This window comes from Callithrix jacchus, chromosome 9 (assembly GCF_049354715.1).
Source record: "Callithrix jacchus isolate 240 chromosome 9, calJac240_pri, whole genome shotgun sequence".
NCBI classification, from domain to species: Eukaryota; Metazoa; Chordata; class Mammalia; order Primates; family Cebidae; genus Callithrix; species Callithrix jacchus.
In genome coordinates, this window is record NC_133510.1 from 63,750,623 (window position 1) to 63,774,748 (window position 24,126).

A 24,126-nucleotide genomic window follows, 5' to 3' on the forward strand; every position below is an offset into this window, starting at 1 on the left:
TCAGTCTTACTCTAGACTTCTTTGTGTCTTCTTTAGGATCTATGCTCCATCATACCCCAAGTCAGTTACTAGGGGGTGTGGGTGGGGGAAGAAAAGCCGAGAAACATCTAAGGAGGAGGCGTTTAATGCCTACGGTTCCAGGTGCTCATTTCTTTAACCAACCACATCATAAAAATCAGAAAGAAAGAAACCGCAATGAACAAAGGGAAAGGAAAAAACAACAGCCTCTCTCCCCAGTCTTTTCTTCCCCGTTCCTCCTCAGGGTGGGGGGCCACATCCGGGGCCTAGGGTTGGGTCCCAGGCAGGTCTACTAAGCAGACAATTGAGTTTCACTTCCTGTCAACCCCAGAGCTGAGGCAGGATGTCTGGGGGTGCGAAGGGGGCCTAGGGTTGGTAGTGAGAAGGGCACACTTTAGGTTTCCCTCCTGCACAAAGGTCTATTGAGCAGCCTCTGGAAGCTGCAGAGACCATGCCTGAGGTAGTTCAGTCAAGACACACGTATCCCATTAGTTCTTAGAGGCTTCATCCCACAGTCTCACTTCTAATCCTTAGCAACAAGGTTAAGGACAAGATGTTAGACCCTTCAGTGCTGAAGCACAACTGGTGAAAGGAGAGCAAGGGTTAAAGACAGCAGTGTCAGAAAACTTGCAATAACTGTTTACGCAAATATTTTTAATTTTATTTTTTTGAGACTGAGTCTTGTTCTGTCACCTAGGCTGGAGCGCAGTGGCACCATCTCAGCTCACTGCAAGAACGCACTGGGGATTACAGGCACGAGCCACCACACCCAGCTAATTTTTGTATTTTTAGTAGAGACGGGTTTCACCATGTTGTCCAGGCTGGTCTTGAACTCCTGACCTCAAGTGATCCGCCTGCCTCGGCCTCCCAAAGTGCTGGGATTACAAGCGAGAGCCGGCCCCGCCTGCAAATACTTTTTAAATGAGCCCCGGCCTCCCACCCCCAGACATTCTGAGTTGCCTTCTAGTGGAAGTCACGGAGATGGAGGATAGGAAGGGAGGCAAGCTGCGGCCCCCAGAAAACTCCTGAGGCCTAATTTGTCTTATAAAGGTCCTAGTCAGCCATTGCTGTTTTTTAGTTTTGTTTTTCAAATGGGACATGCTGCCTAGTGTTGTTGGAGGTAGTCACCAATATTTACCTCCTCCCTCATTCCAGGGGTACTACTGGACATTAACCTAAGCCAAAGTGCGGATATATGGAGAAAGGTAAAGAGTTGATAAAGAAAAAGCTATATGAGGGTGGAGAAGGACACAGTAGACACCTGAGGAGAGGAACCTGTAGCCGGCCCCTCCCAGGCTGTAGGGGGAAACAAGTTTAACAGGATTTAGCCCTGAAGGAACAACAGTTAATGAAATGGGCGGCGGAGGGAGAGCATTTGGGTTCGTCGGAAGAATAGGGAGGCACGGGGTAGGGCAGGATCACAAATGGAGTGACTCTACAGGACCGGATTATTGGCGAGTTGCCCCGCTTTAGCTCCCCCCCGGTAGGACGAGGTTAATTAGAATACTAAGTAGGTCCGCCCAGAAGCCTTCATCCTGCCCTCCGACCCTAGGGCCCAGCCCAAGGAGGCACTCAGGGTTAGGAGGTCAAGGCGAGAAGCAACTACGGCCCTCGTCACTTCGCCGCCGAATCCTCGGCGCCGCCCAGCGGGGCAGAGCCAGGCCAGGGCCGCCCGCCCAACCTGGCCTGCTGCCTCTTCGGCCATGGAAGCTGCCGGCAACCCTGTGGCTACGGAAACAGGTGACCGACCAGCGGCGCCCTCCGCCTTGCACGCTCCTCCCGCGGGTCTCTGGAGGTTCAATGGGGCGACCGATAGCAATCGGCACGCGAATTCGACCTCCCCACCTTCTTAGAGAGGGTTAGATAGGGTCTTCCAACAGTCCCCAGAAATATTCGTGCGCCCCAGTGCGTTCTTGGAGTTTGCCTGCCCCACGTCAAGCCGCTCTGAAATCTGGGTGCAGGAAGAACAGCCTGGATATTCTTCCTTTCTTCATTTATAAGCCCCTCTTTCTGGGGGCAGGTGGGCCTTGCGCCTTTTTCCCTCACAGATCCTGGACGTACGAGGAGTTCCTGGGATGAGAGTGGCTGTGCCTCGGAACTTCTCTTGGCTCCCGGAGGACTGTTTTATACGCAGCAAGCGCTCAATAATGGTATAGGTGGCAGTAAAAGAGTCCACGGCTTTATTTTATTAACTATTTCAGCTTCTCCCCTCTTCTTCCTCCTCCTCCTCCTCCACCTCCGCCCATGAAATGGTGCACTCTCCCTTTAAGGCTAAGATGGTGGCTTGCTACGATTGGGACTCCACTTCCGGTGGGGAGGGGGGCGGGACCCCAGCCCGCTCACGCCGGAAGTGGTTTGCGTTTTCAAGATGGCGACTCCCTATGTTACTGACGAGACCGGCGGTGAGTGCGGGAGGCGCGGAGCCGCTTCTCTCCGGGCTCTCGGGGCAGGGGTTCGGAATTGGAAAGGGGTCTGTGCCCCGCCCATCCCGGGGCCCCTCCTTTGCCCCGCCCCCTGGACCGCCTTCCCCATTCATTCTCTCCTACGGGGTGTCTCCTGCGCCCCCTTCTGGTCTCGTGTTTGGGGGTCTCAGCTTCCGGTCACCCAAACCCTGGGGTCCTTCAGTGCTGGTCCCTGTTTCAGGACCCTCATGAGCCCTTAGCTTTTCTCCAGCAGTTGGAGGACTCATATCTCTTTTACGTTCTTCAGACTTGGGGGCTCCTACACTCTCAGCTCCCTCCAATTTCTGCTCTCCTTCTTTTCCCCTCCCCCATCTCAGCTATACTTGCTTTCTGCCCTACCCCAGCTCCGTTTTCATTATTTTTCTCCGAGCTTTATTTGCCGAAGACCTCCTCGTTTCTACATAGTGCTTTTTCCTCTTCCTTATCTTCATTCGTTGGGTCACTGAGGTCTAGAGGTGTGAAGGGAAGAGGATCCTGATATAACTTTCAGCTTTAGTTTTCTCCTTGATGGAACCACCCTTCTTTACCTTCTCCCGTGATGGTGATGGAAATTGAGAGGGGTCTAAGGTGGGAGAAGGCAAACTGGAAAGTGTCTAGTGGCTTTTCTCTTAACTCCTTTGACAAGTGGATAAAACCCACTCTTCTGGCTAGGGAAGAATTTCCAGACTGGCTGGCTGAGATGCTGAAGTGTCTGCTGTGTATGTGAGGTGTTTGTGTTAAAAATGGAGAATCACAGCTTTTATCATGGTTTTGTCCCTTCCTAATGGACTCATCTTTAGAAAAATCTGCATAGTGGTAATAGCTATCCAATGATAATCAAGTAAGATAATATATGTGAAAGCAATTTATAAAACGCTGTTCAAGTGCAAAGTGTTTCTGTTTTTGTAGTCCTCATGTGTAGTCTGTAGAAGTAACACTGTGCCTGTGCCTTGGTACACATGGTCTGTTTTAAAATGTGCCATTTTTTCTTCTTGCTCTGCTGCTTTCCAGGTTCCTTACACCTCAGCCCACCTATCTTATGGTACCTGGTGACAACCCAGGTTGCTGCTACTTATCCCCAACCTCACAATTTAAAGTGGTACTACCTCTTTCCTTCTGTTCTCTACCCAGTAGCTCCTTTATTAATTACCAACTTTTAATGTGTGATTTGAAAATGCTACTTATCCAATAAATTTCTCTTTACTCTTTTTTTTTTTTTGAGACTGAGTTTCCCTCTTGTTGCCCAGGCTTGAGTGCAATGGTGTGATTTTGGCTCACTGCAACCTCCGCCTCCTGGGTTCAAGCAATTCTCCTGCCTCAGTCTCCCAAATAGCACATGGACTACAGGCACATGCCACCACATCCAGCTAATTTTTGTATTTTTAGTAGAGACGGGGTTTCACCCTGTTGACGAGGAAGGTTTCAGTCTCTTGACCTCGTGCCTCACCTCCCAAAGTGCTGGTATTACAGGCTTGAGCCACTGCGCCCGGCCAACTTCTCTTTACTCTTAATCATTTTCTTTACCCTGACACAGTGAAAATCCAGGTATCAAATCTCACCCTACCTTGCCACTAAAAGCTGTTTTCTGTTTTCCGTGACTATGTAGAAGAGAAGAAGGAATAAACTGCTTTTTTGTTTTCCTTAACTATGTCCAGATCATTGATCTACCAGTGTCACTCTAATTCTCATGGAAGGTGTTGCCATGCAATTATAGCAGTTTCTGTAAAACTTTAGTGCCATCATTTACTGCCCACAAGGACCCACACCTATTGCGTCATATTTTTTCTCTCCTCTTTTCCTTGCTATCATTTTCAGTGTCTCCAGCACCATTGGAATACTCTGATCTCATAGTTCCTCAGTGTAAGACAGTTCACTTCCTTTGTATTTTCAAACCATTTGCACATCAGAATCACTACAACATGGGCCTCATCTAGGACACTGGTTTTTCTTCAGATGCTCCCCATCACTTTAGCCTCCTTACCAGTCACCTATTTCACTATCTTAAACCCACAGGGTCAGCTTTTCATCCCGAGGGTCTCTGGTTCTTGACCTTCCCATTCCATTGAATCTGTTAGTACCTTATGGCCTTTGGTGCTGCCTAGCTAGACCTCTGTGACCAACCACTTTGATAATATCCTCATTGCTTTCTTTATTCATTTTGATTATCTATACTAAGCAGTCACTTCTGTTATCTCTAATCATACCCATCAACTATTTTCTCATCTTCTGCTTCTAGGCCACAGCATGTTGCTGGAGAAAAAGCAAAGAAGATAGCAGATTCAATATAATTTAATGTTAACTTTTGCCAAGATCATGACTTCTAGGCTTCTAATTTTTTTTTGAGACTGAGTCTCACTCTGTCATCCAGGCTGTAGTGCAGTGGCACGATCTTGGCTCACTGCAACCTCCATGCCTCCCAAGTTCAAGCGATTCTTCTGCCTCAGCCTCCCGAGTAGCTGGGATTACAGGCACATGCCTACACGCCTGGCTAATTTTTATATTTTTAGTAGAGATGGGGTTTCACCATATTGGTTAGGCTGGTCTCGAACCCCTGGCCTCAGGTGATCTGCCCACTTCTGCTTCCCAAAGTTTTGGGATTACAGGCGTGAGCCATCGCATCTGACCTTTTTACCTAGTTTTGTTGTTGTTGTTGTTCCAGGATCTTATACAGGATACTACATTACATTTAGTTCTCATGTCTGCTTAAGCTCCTCTTGGCTTTAACATTTTTTCAGGCTTTCCTTGTTTTCGATGACCTTGAGTTTTGAGAGGAGTACTGGTCAGGTTTTTTTTTTTTTTTGAGACAGTCTTACACTGTCATCAGGCACCAGGCTGGAGTGCAGTGGCGTGACCTTGGCTCACTGCAACCTCAGCCTCCCAGGTTTAAGCAATTCTCCTGCCTCAGCCTCCCGAGTAGTTGGGACTATGGGGGCGTTCCACCATGCCCAGCTAATTTTTGTATTTTTTAGTAGAGACGGGGTTTCACCATGTTGGCCAGGATGGTCTCGATCTCTTGACCTCGTGATCCGCCTGCCTCGGCCTCCCAAAGTGCTGGGATTACAGGCGTGAGCCACTGTGCCCAACCAGGTTTTTTTTTTTTTGAATCTGAGTCTTGCTCTGTCACCAGGCTGGAGTGCAGTGGCCTTATCTCAGCTCACTGCAACCTCCACCTTCCGGGTTCAAGTGATTCTCCTGCCTCAGCCTTCTGAGTAGCTGGGACTGTAGGCACATGTTATCACTCCCGGCTAATTTATGTATTTTTAGTAGAGTCGGGGTTTCACCATGTTGGCCAGGATGGTCTCAATCTCTTGACCTCGTGATCCGCCCACCTCAGCCTCCCAAAGTGCTGGGATTATAGGCATGAGCCACCGCACCTGGCCCTGGTCAGGTATTTTGTAGGATGTCCTTCTATTGGATATTGTCTGATGTGTTTCTCATGATTCACAAACTTTGTTTTGTGTTTTGGGGAGGAAGACCACAAGGTAAAGTGACATTTTCATCACATCATATCAGGGTACATAGCATCACAATGATTTTTTACTGTTAATTTTTTTGTTTGTTATTTTGAGACAGGGTCTTGCTCTATTGCTCCAGCTGGAGTGTGGTGACACCATCATGGCTCACTGAAGCTTTGACCTCCCAGGCTCAATCGATTCTCCCACCTTGGCCTCCTGAGTATCTAGGACCACAGGCATATGCTATTATGACTGGCTAATTTTTTGGTTTTTTTTTTGAAAAGCTGGGATCTCACTATGTTGCCTGGGCTGGTCTTGAACTCCTGGGCTCAAGGTATGGTTCCCCTTTGGCCTACCAAAATTCTGGGATTATAGGTGTGAGCCACTACGCCCACCCTATTAGTATTGACCATGATCATCTGGCAGAGATACTGTTTGTAAGACTTCGCTGTAAAGTTACTCTTTACCCCCTTCCTTTCCATACTGTAGGGAAGTCACTATTCCTAGCCCACACATAAGGAATAGAGAGTTTGCCCCTCTTAAAAACAGATTAAGGGCTGGGCATGGTGGATTATGCCTGTAATCCCAGCCCTTTGGGAGGCTGAGGCTGGAGGATTGCTTGAGGCCATCCTAAGCAACATAGCAAGACCCTGTGTCTACAAAAAGATTTTTTTAAAAAATGAGCTGGGTAAGGTGGCATACACCTGTGGTCCCAGCTACTCGGAGAGGCTGAGCGGGGATGATTGTTTGAGCCAGGGAGGTTGAGGCTGCATTGAGCTGTGATTGTGGCCCTGCACTCCAGCTTTTGTGAGAGTGATACCCTGTCTCAAAAAAGCAATTAAAAAAACACATTATTTGGCATTCTTCTGCCCAGGAGATTTTTCTCTTCTCCCTTGTTTGTATATTCATTTATATCAGTATGTATTATATAAACTTACAGATGTTGATTTTATATGATAGATTATAATCCAGTACTATTTTACTTGCTTTATTGCTTAAATGTTCCAGTTTTGAACATTGGGAACTCTTAGTTTTTTACTTGACCCATCTCCCTTTGACATTTGCCATCATTGCAGGTATGATTTTGTTCTCTGCTCTAGTCCTACAGTCTGCCATTTCTCTATGAAGTCCTTGTTGTTTTTACTGAAGAATAATGTTAGAAACTAAGATCTAATCACTAGGTGTTTTTATTTATATGGGAGTATTATTTTTGCATCATCTTCTACTTTTCTCTTGCCCTCCTCACGTATATCAGTGATCAAAATACTATTTTATTCCTACTGCTGTTACCCTTATCCCATCTTCAGTACTTGTGAGCTATATGGCCTTGGGAATGTAAGCCTTAGTTTTCTCATCAATGAAATTGGAATAACTCCTGCAACGCAGGATTATTATGACAATTAAAATTTAAATGAAATAGGCCTGGCTCGGTGGCTCACACCTGTAATTCCAGCACTTTGGGAGGCCGAGGTGGGTGAATCACAAGGGGTCAGGGGTTCACCAATATGGTGAAACCCCGTCTCTACTAAAAATACAAAAAAATTAGCCAGGCGTGATAGCAGGCGCCTCTAATTCCAGCTACTCGGGAGGCTGAGGCAGAGAATTGCTTGAACCTGGGAGGCGGAGGTTGCGGTTCCTGTGAGCCAAGATCACTCTACTGTACTCCAGCCTGGTGACAGAGTGAGACTCCAGCTCAAAAAAAAGAAAAATAACCCTAAATGCAGACCAAGATGCATGCACTAAAACATTCATGGTGTTCTAATAAAAATTCTGAAAATAATTTAAAAGTCTAATAACAGAAGAAAGGTAAGAAAGGGTGCATGCCCAAACCATAAAACACTCTGCCAGTATTATAAAGGTGTTTATAGAGTTTTTAATAGCAAGGAAAAACATTTACTTCATAGGTCTAAATGAAAATGCAAGATATAAAAATGTATATACTGTCTGATTCTGCTATGTTTAAAAAAGTTTAGAAAGATGTATGCCAAATATAACAGCAGACTCTGGGTTGATGAATCATATTGAACAAAAATTACATAACTAAATTTGTACTTAAGAAGCAGTAATCTGGTAGCAGTGTATCAGAAGAAATGAAATGAGAGGGACTGGAGATAAGATGACTAGTTTGGAGCTCACAGTAATATTTGCAGGACAACAGAAACTAGAATTTTAGCGGCCACTTAGAATGGCCCAAGTACTATGCCTGATACTTGGCCATATATAGTAATTTCTTTCTTTTTTTTTTTTTTTTTATAAGATAGGGTTTCACCATGTTGGTCAGGCTGGTCTTGAACTCCCACCTCAGGTGATCCCCCCCACCTTGGCCTCCAAAGTGCTAGGATTACAGGTGTGAGCCACCACACCTGGCCATATATACTAATTTCTAACCCATACAATGACCCTTACATAATAGTAATAATTACAGAACAATGCGCTGGGCACTTTTATGTGCCAAACGTAAATTGTTTCATTAAAAAAAATTTTTTTTTTAAACGGAGTCTTGTTCTATCGCCCAGGCTGGAGTGCAGTAGCATGATCTCGGCTCACTGCAACCTCTGCCTGTCAGGTTCAAGCAGTTCTCTGTCTCAGCCTCCTGAGTAGCTGGAATTAGAGGCACCCGCTACCACACCGGGCTAATTTTTTTGTATTTTTAGTAGAGACGGGGTTTCACCATGTTGGCCAAGCTGGTCTTGAACTCCTGACCTCATGATTCACCCACCTTTACTTTTTTTTTTTTTGAGACAGAGTTTCACTCTTGTTGCCCGGGCCGGAGTGCAATGGCACAGTCTCGGCTCACCGCAACCTCTGTCTCCCAGGTTCAAGTGATTCTCCTGCCTCAGCCTCCTGAGTAGCTGGAATTACAGGCATGTGCCATCATGCCTAGCTAATTTTTTGTATTTTTAGTAGAGATGGGGTTTCTCCATGTTGGTCAGGCTGGTCTCGAATTTCCGACCTTAGGTGATCTGCCCACTTCAACCTCCCAAAGTGCCAGAATTACAGGCGTGAGCAGCTGTGCCTGGTCTGCTCTTTTTTTTTTTTTTTTTTTGAGATAGTCTCACTCTGTCGCCCTGTCTGGAATGTGGTGGTGCAATCTCAGCTCACTCCAAACTTTGCCTCCTGGGTTCAAGTGATTCTTTTTACTCAGCCTCCTGAATAACTGGGACTACAGGTGCGTGCCACCATGCCCGGCTGATTTTTGTATTTTTATTATTATTATTTTTTAGAGATGGGTCTTGCTATATTGCCCTGGCTGGAGTACAGTGGCTATTCACAGGCGCGATCCCACTACTGATCAGCATGGAAGTTTTGACCTGCTCGTTTCCGACCTGGGCCGGTTCACCCCTCCTTAGGCAACCTGGTGGTCTCCCGCTCCCGGGAGTTCATCGTATTTTTATGCTGAACTTAGTGTGGACACCCGATCGGCATAGCATACTACAGCCCAGAACTCCTGGGCTCAAGCAATCCTCCCACCTCAGCCTCCCGAGTAGCTGGGACTACAGGCACGCGCCACCCCACCTGGCGAGAGATGGGGATTCACCATGTTACCAGGAAGGTCTCAATCTGCTGACCTCGTGATCCGCTCAACTTGGCCTCCCAAAGTGTTGGGATTACAGGTGTTAGCCATCACTTCTGGCCATCACCTACCTTTACTTAAAACTTTTGGTCTCCATTGCTGTCCTGGTCCTCCTTTCCTATGAATCATTTCCTGTTGTTGCTGGCACCTTTTATTCCTTGAGGGAAATGATTGTGACCATTATTTCAGGGTAATTCCTCCAGTTCTAATCTTCTCTTTGTTATCTTTTCTCTGTGTTGGAAACCAGTCTTACCATTGTGGCCCTGAGATCATCTGCAGGCTTAGACCTGTGACTTAGCTCTTTTTTCTTATTTGAAGCAGGTCTCATACCTTTGGCAACCATGTTCTCTACCTCTTTGGAGTTCTCCCATGCCTTGCTGTTGTCTTTTCACTGTCTACCTGCAACCCCTGGAAACAAGGACCCTTTCAGTGTAAGGGTTTTTATTGCTGATAGACTTAAGGAAACAGATTGAAAATTACAAAACAGCAGATGTGGGAAAATGACGAAGCTTTAAAAAATTCTTATAGTAGCAGTCCCCAATCCCTAGTTTTTGACTGCAAGATATTATCTGAAAGTCCTGATATTCTGCCCTTGGTTTTTATTTCTAGGGGTGGGAACCGCCAAACCTCTCCCTTCTTTTTGACTTCACCCTTGGATACCATCAAGGCCAGAGGATGGAACCAAGATAACATAAAATAGGTGCTCCTTTGTGATAATGGGCTATTTGTATCTCCGAGGGCTTCCATACAGGATGGCCATTCAATAAGCTTCTGCTCTGCCTTTCATTACAGTCTGTCTTTACTTCTAAACCTTCAGCTATAATCTCTATGCAGTCTACTTAAATATATGTTTCTAGTATTGTCTCTTTCTCTCAAATTCCATGTAAAATGCTTGTCTAGAATTGAATTGTTGTTTCCACAAAGTTGTTTTCTCCTGTGTACTTTGTTTATATCAGTAGTTTTTATTTTATCAATTTTCCAAATTCAAGAGTGGTATTATAAATAGTTTGTGTTCAGCTGGGCGCGGTGGCTCACGCCTGTAATCCCAGCACTTTGGGAGGCTGAGGCGGGCGGATCACGAGGTCAAGAGATCGAGACCATCCTGGCCACCATGGTGAAACCCCATCTCTACTAAAAATACAAAAATTAGCCGGACATGGTGGCACGCGCCTGTGGTCCCAGCTATTCGGGAGGCTGAGGTGGAAGAATCGCTTGAATCCAGGGGGCGGAGGTTGCCTTGAGCTGAGATTGTGCCACTGCACTCCAGCCTGGCGACAGAATAAGACTCTGTCTCAAAAAAAAAAAAGTTTGTGTTCCTGTTTGTTATCTTTCTCACTAGAATGTATACTATAAAAAGGCAAGAACCTTGCTTGCTTTAGTCATTGTTGTATCTCTAGCTTCTGTTACGGTGTCTAGCACAAGAGTAAGTGCTCAATAAACATTTAAAATCCATGTGTGAATAAATGTGATTACCATATACCCTATGGTATATTGAGAAAAATAAGAATACATGTGAAAAGCATGAGATTGAATCCACTGTGTCACTGTTTTGATTATTTCCTCTCTGATTTACATCTTGCTAAGTCTTTGGATCCTGTTGGTTTATTCTTCACAATGAATTTCTTTCATTTTCCTTCCAATACCTGTAGAAACCATCTAAGTCAAATCTTATCACATTGCAGCTGTTGCTTTTATTTTCTCTACTTTTAGTTTATGGAACACATTTTTCAGGTTGATCTTAAAGCATTGCTTTGAACTGATCACTTGTACTCCCTTATTGGCCATCAGTGTTCTACCCAAGGCTTCGGTCCAAACTCAGTGGAGGTTGGAGACCTTTCATAGTCTCACTAATTTACCCTGAGTCTCTTTTCATATTATATATGCTTTTTGCCCAGAACATTCTGGATTCTTGCTCTTCCCTAATGAGATACTCACATTTATTTATTCATTAATTTAATCCATATTTAGTGTCTTCTGTGGACCAGGCTCTTTGCTACAAAGTTCAAAGACAGTCTCTGCTTTCAAACAAGCAAATAATTATGTTAAGCATTAGAACATGATAAAAGCTAAAACAGGTGCTGTGAGTGCACAGAAAGCAACTTTTAACCTGGCTTGGGGTAAGGAAGTCAAGAAGGCTGCCTAGAGTTTATACTTGAATTTTTTTTTTCTTTTTTTTTTTTTGTTAGACGGAGTTTCCCTCTTGTTACCCGGGCTGGAGTGCAATGGCACGATCTCGGCTCACCACAACCTCCGCCTCCTGGGTTCAAGCAATTCTCCCGCCTCAGCATCCTGAGTAGCTGGGATTACAGGCACGCGCCACCATGCCCAGCTAATTTTTTGTATTTTTAGTAGAGATGGGGTTTTACCATGTTGACCAGGATGGTCTCGATCTCTTGACCTCGTGATCTACCCGCCTCAGTCTCCCAAAGTGCTGGGATTACAGGCTTGAGCCACCTCGCCCGGCTTATACTTGAATTTGACCTTTAAAGACCAGTAGGAATGAACTAAGATAAGCAAATGTAGTCTATTCCAGGCCAGAGGAAGTAAAAGCAAAAAGGCACAGAGAATAGAGAAATGGGTCAGGTTGAGATTTGTCAGTTTCTGTTTTTTTTTTTTCTTGAGAGTTTCCCTCTTGTCGTCCAGGGTGGAGTACAATGGCGTGATCTTGGCTCACTGCAACCTCCGCTTCCTGGGTTCAAGTGATTCTTCTGCCTCAGGCTCCTAAGTAGCTGGGATTACAGGTGCTTGCCACAATGCCTGTTAATTTTTGTATTTTTAGTAGATACAGGGTTTTACCATCTTGGCCAGGCTGGTCTCAAACTCCTGACCTCAGGAGATCCACCTGCCTTGGCCTCCCAAAGTGCTGGGATCACAGACATGAGCCACTGCCGCTGGCCAAATATTTGTTTCTAGAGGAGAGCGTATGCTTTATGCTAAAAGGCTGAAAACTAGCAAGAGGTAAATCAAGAGGGCCTTTTATGTGCAGCTCCATCATCAGTGTAAATATCCTGAGGACAGTAGGAATCCAGGAAGAATTTTAAGTAGAGGTGAGACTAGTTTAGTTTGTGACTTTGCTCATAGCCCTATGGCTAAAATACTTCCTTTCTCCTCTTTCCTCAATCCTACCCCCACCTCTACCTGTCTAAAATCCTGCTCATCTTCCAAGGATCACAACAGATACTGTGTCTTCCACAAAATCTTTTATGAATCACCTGGTCAAAAGTAATTCACTCTCTTTGTGTACCTTTGTGTACCTTTGTGTAATTCTCTAAGCCATTTAGGCTTGAAAGCTAAAATCATATAATATAACAACAACATTAATGGAAAAATTTAACAGAAAAGTTATGCTCGTATCACCCCAATATAATTTTCATTATTACATATTATTTTCTTTTTAAAATTATTTTGAAATGGAGTCTTGCTCCATCACCCAGGCTGGAGTACAGTGGCGTGATCTCGGCTCACTGCAACCTCTACTTCCCAGACTCAAGCCAATTCTTTCACCTCAACCTCCCTAGTAGCTGGGACTACAGGCACGCACCACCATGCTCAGCTAATTTTTTTGTATTTTTGTTGAAACAGGGTTTCACCATGTTGGCCAGGCTGGTCTCAAACTTCTGACTTCAGGTGACTCACCTGCCTCAGCTTCCTAAAGTGTTGAGATTACAAGCATGAGCCACTGTGACTGGCCTTGCACATTATTTTCAAAAAAAGTTTTTTTTTTAAATAAAGATGGTGTCTTGATATGTTGTTCAAGACTCAGTTGATCCTCCCACATAAAGACTAAGCTCTGATTTTTTTTATCTTGCCAAAATTTTTATCTAAGGGGTCTGTGGAGTCATGCCTTCCAAATCATACATTCTTATCAGAGGGGTTTTTTGGAGACGGAGTTTTGCTCTTGTCACCCAGGTTGGAGTGCAGTGGTGCAATCTCGGCTCACTGCAACCTCTGCCTCCTGGTTTCAAGTGATTCTCCTGCCTCAGCCTCCCGAGTAGCTGAGATTACAAGCATCTGCCACCATGCCTAGTTAATTTTTGTATTTTCAGGAGAGTTGGGGTTTCACCATGTTGGCCAGGCTGGTTTCAAACTCCTGACCTCAGGTGATCTACCCACCTTGGCCTCCCAAAGTGCTTTGATTACAGGAGTGAGCCATACCCAACCTTGTTACTTAATTTATAATGTGACTCTGACATAACAAGGAAGAAAATAAAAATATTTTACCCCAAAGCATGTTTCTTGCTATATCTTAAAAGCCATCCTTTGTGGGGGGAAATCTACGTTTGTAAAAAAAAATCTCTATTAATAGGCTGGGCTGCCAGGTGCAGTGGCTCATGCCTGTAATCCCAGCACTTTGGGAGGCAGAGGTGGGTGGATCACCTGAGATCAGGATTTCAAAACCAGCCTGGCTAACATGACAAAACCCTGTCTCTACTAAAAATGCAAAATTAGCCAGGCATGGTGGCACATTCCTGTAATCCTAGCTACTCAGGAGGCTGAGGCAGGAGAATCCCATGAACCCGGGAGGTGGAGGTTGTAGGGAGCCGAGATTCTGCCATTGCACTCCAGCCTGGGCAATAAAAGTGAAACTCCTTCTAAAACAACAACAAAAACAAAACAGGCTGGGCTCATGCCTGTTAATCTCAGCACTTTGGGAGGCCAAGGTGGGCGGATACTATGAGGTCAAGAGTTTGAGACCAGCTTGACCAGCATGGTGAAACCCCATCTCTACTAAAAAAAATACAAAAATTAGCTGGATGTGGTGGTACACACCTGTAAATCCATATACACAGTAGGTCGAGGCTGGAGAATCGCTTGAACCTGGGAGGTGGTGGTTGCAGTGAGCTGACGTCATGCCACTGCACTCAGCCTGGGCAACAGAGTGAGAGTGTCTCAAAACAAACAAAAAAAAATTATATGTATAACCAAGCAGTACCCTAAGCACCTAGGGCATATGTTCTCAGGACCTTCTGAGGTCTGTGTCATAGGCCATGGTCACTCATACTTGGTTCAGAATCTCCATGTCAACATGGGTCAGCCACCTGAGTACATGGTCAGCTCATACCACAGTTGTGTGCCACCAACTATACCCAGCTAATTTTTGTATGGTTCGTAGAGGTGGGGGTCTCCCTATGTTGCCCAGGCTGGTCTTGAATGCCTAGGCTCAAGGGATCCTCCCATCTTGGCCTCCCAACGTGCTGGGATTACAGGCAGGAGCCACTGTGCCTGGTCTTTCACTGTTTATTGATAATGCTATTAATGTTCATACGATTATCTCTTCCTCTCTTTTTTTGTTTTTATTTTTTCCTGTTGTAACTATTTCTTTATGCTAAATTGTTGAGATTGAGATTATTACTAAAAGAAAAAGTGTATTGAGGGTTGGCCATGGTGGCTCATGCCTGTAATCCCAGCACTTTGGGAGGCCAAGGTGGGCAGATCACGAGGTCAGGAGTTCAAGACCAGCCTGACCAAAATGGTGAAAGCCCGTCTCTACTAAAAATACAAAAATTAGCCAGGTGTGGTGGTGCACGCCTGTAATCCCAGCTACACAGGAGGCTGAGGCAGGAGAATTGCTTGAACCCAGGAGGTGGAGGTTGCATGAGCATAGATGGTGCCACGGTGCTTCAGCCTGGGCAACAGGGCAGAATCTGTTTCAAAAAATAAAAATAAAAATAAAGAAAAAGCGTATTGAATTATCTTTGATTTCTAACCCTCTTATTCCTTCCCTAGTCAGTGAATTACCAAGTGTTATTGATTCTTTTATAATGTATCTGCCATTAGTCTCTCCCTTTCCGGTGCCTTTGTTTCAGCTGATTCTATCCCTTCATGCCAGGATTATCACAGTATTTTTTTCCCTAACTAGTTTCCACGGTCTCTGGTGGTTTTTTTTTTTTCCGAGTCACCCTCTTATTATGCTAGATTAAATACCCTAAAACACTGCTTTGTATAAAGGATTCATTCATTTATCCAAAGCCCTAAGACAATAGTTTGCATAAAGGATTCATTCATTGGACAAATATTTGTTGAATGCATGCCATGTGCCAGATATTAAACTCTTTAACTGGTATTCAGGATCTGAACATTCCAGCCTTCTCTCTGGCTCAGCCTGACTGGTCTATTTGCCATCGCCTGAAAATGCTATCAACATTCCCATGTGCGAGTTTCTGTTTGAGAATGAACCGGGTTTTTTGTTTTTTTTTTTGAGATGGAGTTTCACTCTTGTTGCCCAGGCTGGAGTATAACGACACGATCTTGGCTCACCGTAACCTCTGCCTCCTGTGTTCAAGTGATTCTTCTGCCTCAGCCTCCCAAGTAGCTGGGATTACAGGAATGTGCCACCACGCCTGGCTAATTTTGTCTTTTTAGTAGACATGGGGTTTCTCCATGTTGGTCAGGCTGGTCTCAAACTCCCGACCTCAGGTGATATGCCCACCTTGGTCTCCCAAAGTGCTGGATTACAGGTGTGAGCTGCCGTGCCCAGCCTTTTTTGTTTTATTGTATTAATGATATTTGCATTTTGAACAAAAGCCAATTCATGTAATAATATATAATTTATGTAGGAGGCCCTAGACTTTTTTTTAATTTTTTTTTTTTTTTTTTTTTTGAGAAAGAGTTTCACTCTCTCACCCAAGCTGGAGTGCAGTAGCACAATTCTGGCTCACTGCAACCTCTGTCTCCTCGGCTGAAGCAATTCTTGTGCCTCAGTCTCCCCAGTAGCTGCGATTACCAGTGTGCCACCATGCCCGGCTAATTTTTGTATTTTTATTTCTTTTACTTATTTTTATTTTTTGAGATGGAGTCTCACTCTGTCACCCAGGCTAGAGTGCAGTGGTGCAATCTCAGCTCACTGCAAGCTCTGCCACTCAAATTCAAGCGATTCTTCTGCCTCACCTTCCCAAGTATCTGGGATTGCATGTGCCCGCCACCATACCTGGCTGTTTTTTGTATTTTTGTAGAGACAGGATTTCACCATGTTGTCCAGGCTGGTCTGAAACTCCTGACCTCAAGTAATCCATCCACCTCGGCCTCCCAAAGTGCTGGGATTACAGGCGTGAGCCACCATGCCCAGACTTACTTTTTTATTTTTTTGAGATAGAGTCTCGCTCTGTCGTCCAGGCTGGAGTGCAATGGCACGATCTTGGCTCACTCCAACTCCACTTTCCCAGTCAAGAGATTCTCCTGCCTCAGACTTCCTAGTAGCTGAGACTACAGGCGCCTGCCACCACACCCAGCTAATTTTTGTATTTTAAATGGAGATGGGGTTTCACCATGTTGGCCAGGCTGGTCTTGAACTGCTGACCTTAAGTGATCTGCCAGCCTTGGCCTCCCAAAGTGCTGGGATTACAGGTTTGCACCACGTCGACTAGTCTCCAATTTTTATATTTTTAGTAGAGATAGGGTTTTGCCATGTTGGCCAGGCTGGTCTGGAACTCCTGGCCTCATGTGATCCTACAACAAAACATATATATATATATAAGTTAAGTTTCTCTCTTAAGGGAAGGTAATCAGCATTAAAGATTTGGCATGTGTCCTTGCATACCTTTTTTCTTTGTCCCTGTACACAGACTACCTGTCTTTTTTTTTTTTAAGACAGGGTTTCACCATGTTGGTCAGGTTGGTCTTGAACTCCTGACCTCAGGTGATCCACCCGCCTTGGCCTCCAAAGTGCTTGGATTACAGCTGTGAGCCACCACGCCCGGTCCAGACTACATGTCTTTAAGTGTTGCCTCTTACTCCAACAAAAATAATACCATACTGGTCAGGCGTGGTGACTCACACCTGTAATCTCAGCACTTTGGGAGGCCGAGGCAGGTGGATCACCTGAGGTTGTGAGTTCGAGACCAGCCTGACCAACATGGAGAAACCCTGTCTCTACTAAAAATACAAAGTTAGCTGGGTGTGGTGGCACATGCCTGTAATCCCAGGCTGAGGCAGGAGAATCGCTTGAACCCAGGAGGCGGAGTTTGTGGTGCGCTAATTTGACGCTGCACTCCAGCCTGGGCAACAAGAGCAAAACTCCATCTCAAAAAAAAAATAGTACCAGACTCTATACCAGCTAAGTGTGGTCCAGGATTTTTTAAGGGGTCCCTAAGACTTTTGGGAGGTCTGCAAGCAGAACTGTTCTCGTAATCATACTAAGATTTGTCTTTTTCACGGGGTTAACTTTTTACAGTGGTGCAAAAGACATGGTTGGTGAAACTGCCGGCCCTGTAAGCTAAGCATGCATTTGTCATGGCAGTGGCACCAAACTATACTAATCATTGTGTTCTTCACTGCCACACACTTGCTGTAAATGTCAGTTTCACCTAAGGATATCGTTGATGATACAATAAAAAAGGATTAATTGTATTAAGCCCAGTCCTTGAATAAACAACTTTTTAGTGTTCTCTGTGACTAATGGGAAGTAAGCATGAAACACTTCTGCTGCATAACGAAGTAGGATGGTTGTCTGATTTGCAAGCTGAGCAAACTTTCTTTTCATAGAAAACTATTTTTTTTTTCCTTGAAAAAGAATATGACAAACTATGGTAATTCAGACCTGACTAGCTGATGGTCATTTTCCTGAAAATGAAGGAAAATAACTGATGGTATTTGTTACCAGTGATAAAATTTAAACACTCAAATGAAAAGTAGAATTTTGGAAAACTTATTATTTTTTCAAGATGGAGTCTCACTCTGTCACCCAGGCTGGGGTGCAGTGGTGCAATCTCTGGTCACTGCAACCTCTGCCTCCCGGGTTCAAGCAGTTCTTCCTGCCGCAGGCTTCCGAGTATCTGGGACTACAGGCACGTGCCACCATGCCCAGCTAATTTTTGTATTTTTAGTAGAGATGGGGTTTTGCTATGTTGACCAGGCTGGTCTCAGACTCCTGACCTCAGATGATCCGCCCACCTTGGCCTCTCAAAGTGCTGGGATTATAGGCATGTCCACATCGCCTGGTCAAGAATTTTGGAAAGCTTATATCTCCGACTCTGAGCTTAATAGCTTCCATGTACTTAAATACATTTGCGAAGAGATTAATAAATATAATCTCTTAAATATTGTATAATGATATGCATATTACAATAGAACAGTATATGAAGGGCGTTCTGAAGTAAAGTTTTAGGACCACTACTCCACACGTTATCCTGCAGCTTACTTTTTCACTTAGTATATCATAACACTATGCAGTGTCAGAACATCTTTGGTTTTTTGAGACTGCAATCTCCGCCTCCCGGGTTCAAGTGATTCTCATGCCTTAGCCTCCCCAGTATTTGGGATTACAGACGTGTGCCATCACGCCTGGCTCATTTTTGTATTATTAGTAAAGATGGGGTTTCCCCGTGTCAGACAGGCAAGTAGTCTCAAACTCCTGACCTTAGGTGATCCAACGTGCCTTGGCCTCCCAAATTGCTGGAATTATAGGCATGAGCCACTGCACCTAGCCTTAAAGTGTATTCCTTTAAAGGGATCCGCCAGCCTCTGCCTCCTAAAGTGCTGGCTAATTATTCATTTATTGATGGCCATTTAAGTTGCTTTCAGCTTTTTGCTAATTTAAATCCTGCATCAACGTATACCTTTTAAAGGCCAGGTGCAGTGGCTAGTGCCTATAATTTCAGCAATTTGGGAGGCTGAGGCAGGTGGATCACCTGAGGTCAGGAGTTTGAGACTAGCCTGTGTGACATGGTGAAACCCTGTGTCTACTAATAATACAAAAATTAGCAGGGCATGGTGGCAGGGGCCTGCAATCCCAGCTACTCAGGAGGCTGAGGCAGGAGAATCACTTGAACCTGGGAGGTGGAGGTTGCAATGAGCTGGGATCGCGACATTGCACTCCAGCCTGGGTAACGAGCAAAACTCCATCTCAAAAAAAAGAGAAAGAAATAGGGTTTCACCATGTTGGCCAGGATGGTCTCGATCTCTTGACCTCGTGATCTGCCTGCCTTGGCCTCCCAAAGTGCTGGGATTACAGGCCTGGCCTTGCCTTAGTTTTTTTTTTTTTTTTTTTTAATAGATGGGGTCTTGCTATGTTGCCCAGGCTGGAGTGCAGTGGCTATTCACAGGCGCGATCCCACTACTGATCAGCATGGGAGTTTTGACCTGCTCTGTTTCCGACCTGGGCTAGAAACCTGGTGGTCCCCCACTCCTGGGAGGTCGCCATATTGATGCCGAACTTATTGTGGACACCCGATAGGCATAGCACACTACAGCCCAGAACTCCTGAATTCAAGAGATCCTCCAGCCTCAGCCTCCCTAGTAGCTGGGATTACAGGCACATACCACCGTGCCTAGCTGTCTTGGTTTTTTAAAAAAATTCTTACTCTGTCCCTGTCCTGTCTTACCTACTAAATTATGCAAATAGAAGCTTTTTGAGGGCAAGGATGGCTTGTACAGTGTATAGGCACTCAATGATGAGACAGCCTGAGTGTTGGTATGAGAAAAGGAGCCTTAATGGTTGCATTTGGATGAATGGGTGTTGAGAGAAGGTGTGTACATTTATACATTCTTGTCTCATCTTGTAAAATTTTTGAAAATAAGAAAGAGTAATTCTTCAACTTAAATTTCCTTATTTTAGGCAAGTATATCGCCTCAACGCAGCGACCTGACGGAACCTGGCGCAAGCAGCGGAGGGTGAAAGAAGGCTATGTGCCCCAGGAGGAGGTTCCAGTGTGCGTGGTTAGGCTTGAGGAGGGGTTTTCTGATGGGGTCCCTACAGAAGGATAGAATATCCTTATGCCTGCAAGTTCAGGGAGGACTCTTGCAAGCCCCAAGGAAATGCAAGGAGGAACAGCTATCTGAGAAAGGAGAGGAAGGGGCTGGGGTTCAGGGATGAGTGAGTGTTACAGATCACTAGACCTATGCTTTTGACCTCTGTTCATCAGAACCTCCAAAGCTTTAGGTTCTAGGGACTTTGCTGCACCTCTCCTGCAGAGCAGAGGAAAGCTGGGGAGGGGCCATAATAGAGAAAAGTGGCTGGGCAGGGTGGTGTACATCTGTAATCCGAGCACTTTGGGAGGCCCAGGTGGGTGGATCACCTGAGGTCAGGAGTTCAAGAGCAGCCTCGCTAATGTGGCGAAACCCCATCTCTATTAAGAATACAAATTAGCCAGGCATGGTGGCACAAGCCTGTAATTCCAGGTACTCAGGAGGCTGAGGCATGAGAACTGCTTGAACCCAGGAGGTGGGAGGTTGCAGTGAGCCAAGATTGCACCACTGTACTCTGGCCTGGGCAACAGAGCGAGACTCCATCTCAAAAACAGGCCGGGCTTGGTGGCTCACGCCTGTAATCCCAGCACTTTGGGAGGCCGAGGCGGATGGATCACGAGGTCGAGATCGAGATCATCCTGGCCAACATGGTGAAACCCCGTCTCTACTAAAAATACAAAAATTAGCTGGGCGTGGTGGCGCGCGCCTGTGGTCCCAGCTACTCGGGAGGCTGAGGCAGAATTGCTTGAACCCAGGAGGCAGAGGTTGCAGTGAGCTGAGATTGTGCCACTGCATCCTGGCAACAGGGTGAGACTCTGTCTCAAAAAGAAAAAAAAAAAACACAGACAAAACCCCATAAAAACAACACCAACAACAAAAAAGGAAGCAAGAATGTAATGAGGATGAAGTGTTTGGAAGTTTTAAGAAAAGGGATCAACAAGTCAGTGATTTTCTGAAACTGTTGACATCCTCTGTTTCCTGCAGATATGAAAACAAGTATGTGAAGTTTTTCAAGAGTAAACCAGAATTGCCCCCAGGGCTCAGCCCTGAGGCCACTGCTCCTGTCACCCCATCCAGGCCAGAAGGTGGTGAACCAGGCCTCTCCAAGACAGCCAAACGCAACCTGAAGCGAAAGGAGAAGAGGCGGCAGCAGCAAGAGAAGGGAGAGGCAGAGGCCTTGAGCCAGACTCTTGACAAGGTGTCCCTGGAAGAGACAGCCCAATTCCCCAGTGCTCCACAGGGCTCCAGGGCAGCCCCCACAGCTGCATCTGACCAGCCTGACTCAGCTGCCATCACTGAGAAAGCCAAGAAGATAAAGAACCTAAAGAAAAAGCTCCGGCAGGTGGAAGAGCTGCAGCAGCGGATCCAGGCTGGGGAAGTCAGCCAGCCCAGCAAAGAGCAGCTAGAAAAGCTAGCAAGGAGGAGGGCACTAGAAGAGGAGTTAGAGGACTTGGAGTTAGGCCTCTGAGGCTTTTGGGTAATAGGGAATGGACTGCCGAACAAACCATGGGGCTCTCTGGGGTCCGGGGGAATATGGGCAACAGCAGTCAGGAGGGGTACCCCCCATACTGGCCTACTTCCACTTCTTGTGGCCCAGCTCTGTCCTCCAGAGCCTAGCATCTCCCTCGATCCTTCCCTTGTCTTCCTAACTTCTACTTTTTTGGACTTTCCCTCTCTTTTTCCTGGTGTTCAAAATCTCAGTGACTACCCAAAGTACCTTTGCTGCTGATTTGGGTATCTTGTTTAAAAGAAAATCAGGTGGGTGGGAATCTCTCGGAGAACTGAGGCTGAGGGTAGAGGGAGTACGCCCAAGTCTTGGAGTCTTGGTTCCTGTTCGCAGTGTTTATGGGTTATTTTCCTCTCCGTCCCTCATCTTTTTTTTTTTTTTTTTTAAAAAAAAACAAAAACAAGAATAAACACAAGTAAACATGTCTGGCTTTGCCTCCTTATTTTCAGCTCCTAGTAGATTTTGTATCTCCTAAGTTTGGCCCAGGAAGACAAGTATTGGGAATTTTTTTTTTTTTTGAGACAAGAGTTTTGCACAGTTGCCCAGAGTGGAGTGCAGTGGCGAAATCTGGGCTCAGTGTGCCCTCTGTCTCCTGAGTTCAGGCAGCTTTCCTGCTTCAGCCTCCAGAGTAGCTGAGATTACAGGTGCCCGCCACCACACCTGGCTAATTTTAAAAAAATTTTTACTAGGGACGGGTTTTGCCATGTTGGCCAGGCTGGTATCAAACTCCTGATTTCAGGTGATCCACCCACCTTGGCCTCCCAAAGTGCTGAGATTACAGGCGTCAGTTACTTCGGCTGGCCGATATTTCTGTTTTTTTCTTTTTCTTTTTTTTTTGAGATGCAGTCTTGCTGTGTCACCCAGGCTGAAGTGCAATGGTACGATCTTGGCTCACTGCAACTTCCACCTTCCAGGTTCAAGCGATTTTTCTGCCTCAGCCTCCCGAGTATGCTGGGATTACAGGTGCTCGCCACCATACCCTGCTAATTTTTGTATTTTTAGTAGAGACAAGGACCATGTCAGCTAGGCTGGTCTCAAAACTCCGGATTTCAGGTGATCCACCCTCCTTGGCCTCCCAAAGTGCTCGGATTACAGGCTTGAGCCAGTGCGTCCAGCCAATATTTCTTTTGATTTCTTTTTTCTCTTAGAAACTTCATGGGTCACTGGGTGTGGTGGCTCACACAATGAAGGCTGGGGGGAACTTCAGCGGGAGGCAGGGGCTGTTTGCTTCCCTTTCTCTAGGACCAATGAAGTTTTTTTTTTCGAGATGGAGTTTCACTCTTGTTACCCAGGACCTCGTAGATCAGTAGCAGGTCCAGCCAGTTGTAGTCAGTGAAGGAGATCTGGTCGCCTACAATGAAGGCCTGGCCTCTCTGGTTCTGGGACAGCAGAGTCTCAAAAGGCTTCAGTTGCCTGGGCAGTGCCTTCATGTAGTCACTAGTTTGCCTCATAGTTGGTGTAAATGAGGGTGAGGTATTTAGTTTTTTATTTTTGAGACAGTTTTCTTCTTGTTGCCCAGGCTGGAGTACAATGGCACAATCTCTGCTCACTGCAACCTCTGCCTCCCAGGTTCAAGCGATTCTCCTGCCACAGGCTCCCAAGTAGCTGGGATTGATTATAGGTGCCCACCACCATACCCGGCTAATTTTTTGTATTTAGTAGAGACGGTTTTACCATGTTGGTCAGGCTGGTCTGGAACTCCTGACCTCAGGTGATCCACCTGCCTCGGCCTCCCAAAGTGGTGGGATAACAGGCATGAACCACCAACCCTGGCCTGAGGTATTTAATTTTTTTTTTTAGATAGTTTTGCTCTCGTTGCCCAGGCTGGAGTGCAGTGGCGCTATCTTAGCTCACTTCAATGTCTGCCTCCCAGGTTCAATTGATTCTCCTGCCTCAGCCTCCTGAGTAGCTGGGACTAGAGGCTCAGGCCACCCCACCTGAGCTAATTTTTTTTTTTTTTTTTTTTAGTAGAGGTAGGGTTTCACCATGTTGGCCAGGCTGGTCTCAAACTCCTGACCTCAGGTGATCCACCTGCCTCAGCCTCCCAAAGTGCTGAGATTTCAGGCGTGAGCCACCTTGCCCGGTCAGAGGTATATAATTTTTTTAAATTGTGAGTTTATCACCAAATTAGCATCATTGCTTCCTGCATGTTTGCCAAGACTTCAGTAAAAAAAATTGGTGTTATAATCAAATGAAACTGAAACTTAGAACAAATTTAACTTGACATGTTAATTAATATGTTGTCATTAGTGTGCTGAATAGCAATGTGAATTTTTATACCTTCCTTACTGTTTCTGGAGATAATCTTACTTCACAGCTGCACCTAGGACAGCTGTTTTGAAATTTCACCTTCTTAGATGCCACCCCAAGATGATATTGTGGGGCAAATTAATGACATATGTAGAAAAACTTAACAGCCAAAAGATCTGTCACAATTTTTACATGTCC

At 45.5% G+C, this 24,126-nt stretch overlaps 1 protein-coding gene across 2 annotated transcripts; it reads left to right on the top strand.

Moving 5' to 3' along the window:
• The first annotated feature begins 1,583 nt into the window (after window positions 1–1,583).
• Window positions 1,584–22,103, top strand: PYM1 (PYM1 exon junction complex associated factor). Of its 2 annotated transcripts, none has more exons than XM_035256509.3 (3): window positions 1,584–1,758; window positions 20,041–20,134; window positions 21,156–22,103. In XM_035256509.3, exons 1-3 carry the CDS (start codon window positions 1,722–1,724, stop codon window positions 21,637–21,639), a joined length of 615 nt encoding a protein of 204 aa, XP_035112400.1. In that variant the 5' UTR covers window positions 1,584–1,721; the 3' UTR covers window positions 21,640–22,103. The 2 variants fall into 2 exon arrangements, with proteins under 2 accessions (XP_035112400.1, XP_035112401.1); XM_035256510.3 differs by lacking the exon at window positions 1,584–1,758 and adding an exon at window positions 2,365–2,420.
• The last annotated feature ends 2,023 nt before the right edge of the window (window positions 22,104–24,126 follow it).

Coding starts and splice junctions, on each gene's coding strand:
- PYM1 (XM_035256509.3), top strand. CDS start 1,722: ATGGAAGCTGCCGGCAACCCTGTGGCTACGGAAACAG. Junction 1,759..20,040: donor CCCTGTGGCTACGGAAACAG/GTGACCGACCAG, acceptor TCCTTATTTTAG/GCAAGTATATCGCCTCAACG. Junction 20,135..21,155: donor CCCCAGGAGGAGGTTCCAGT/GTGCGTGGTTAG, acceptor TGTTTCCTGCAG/ATATGAAAACAAGTATGTGA.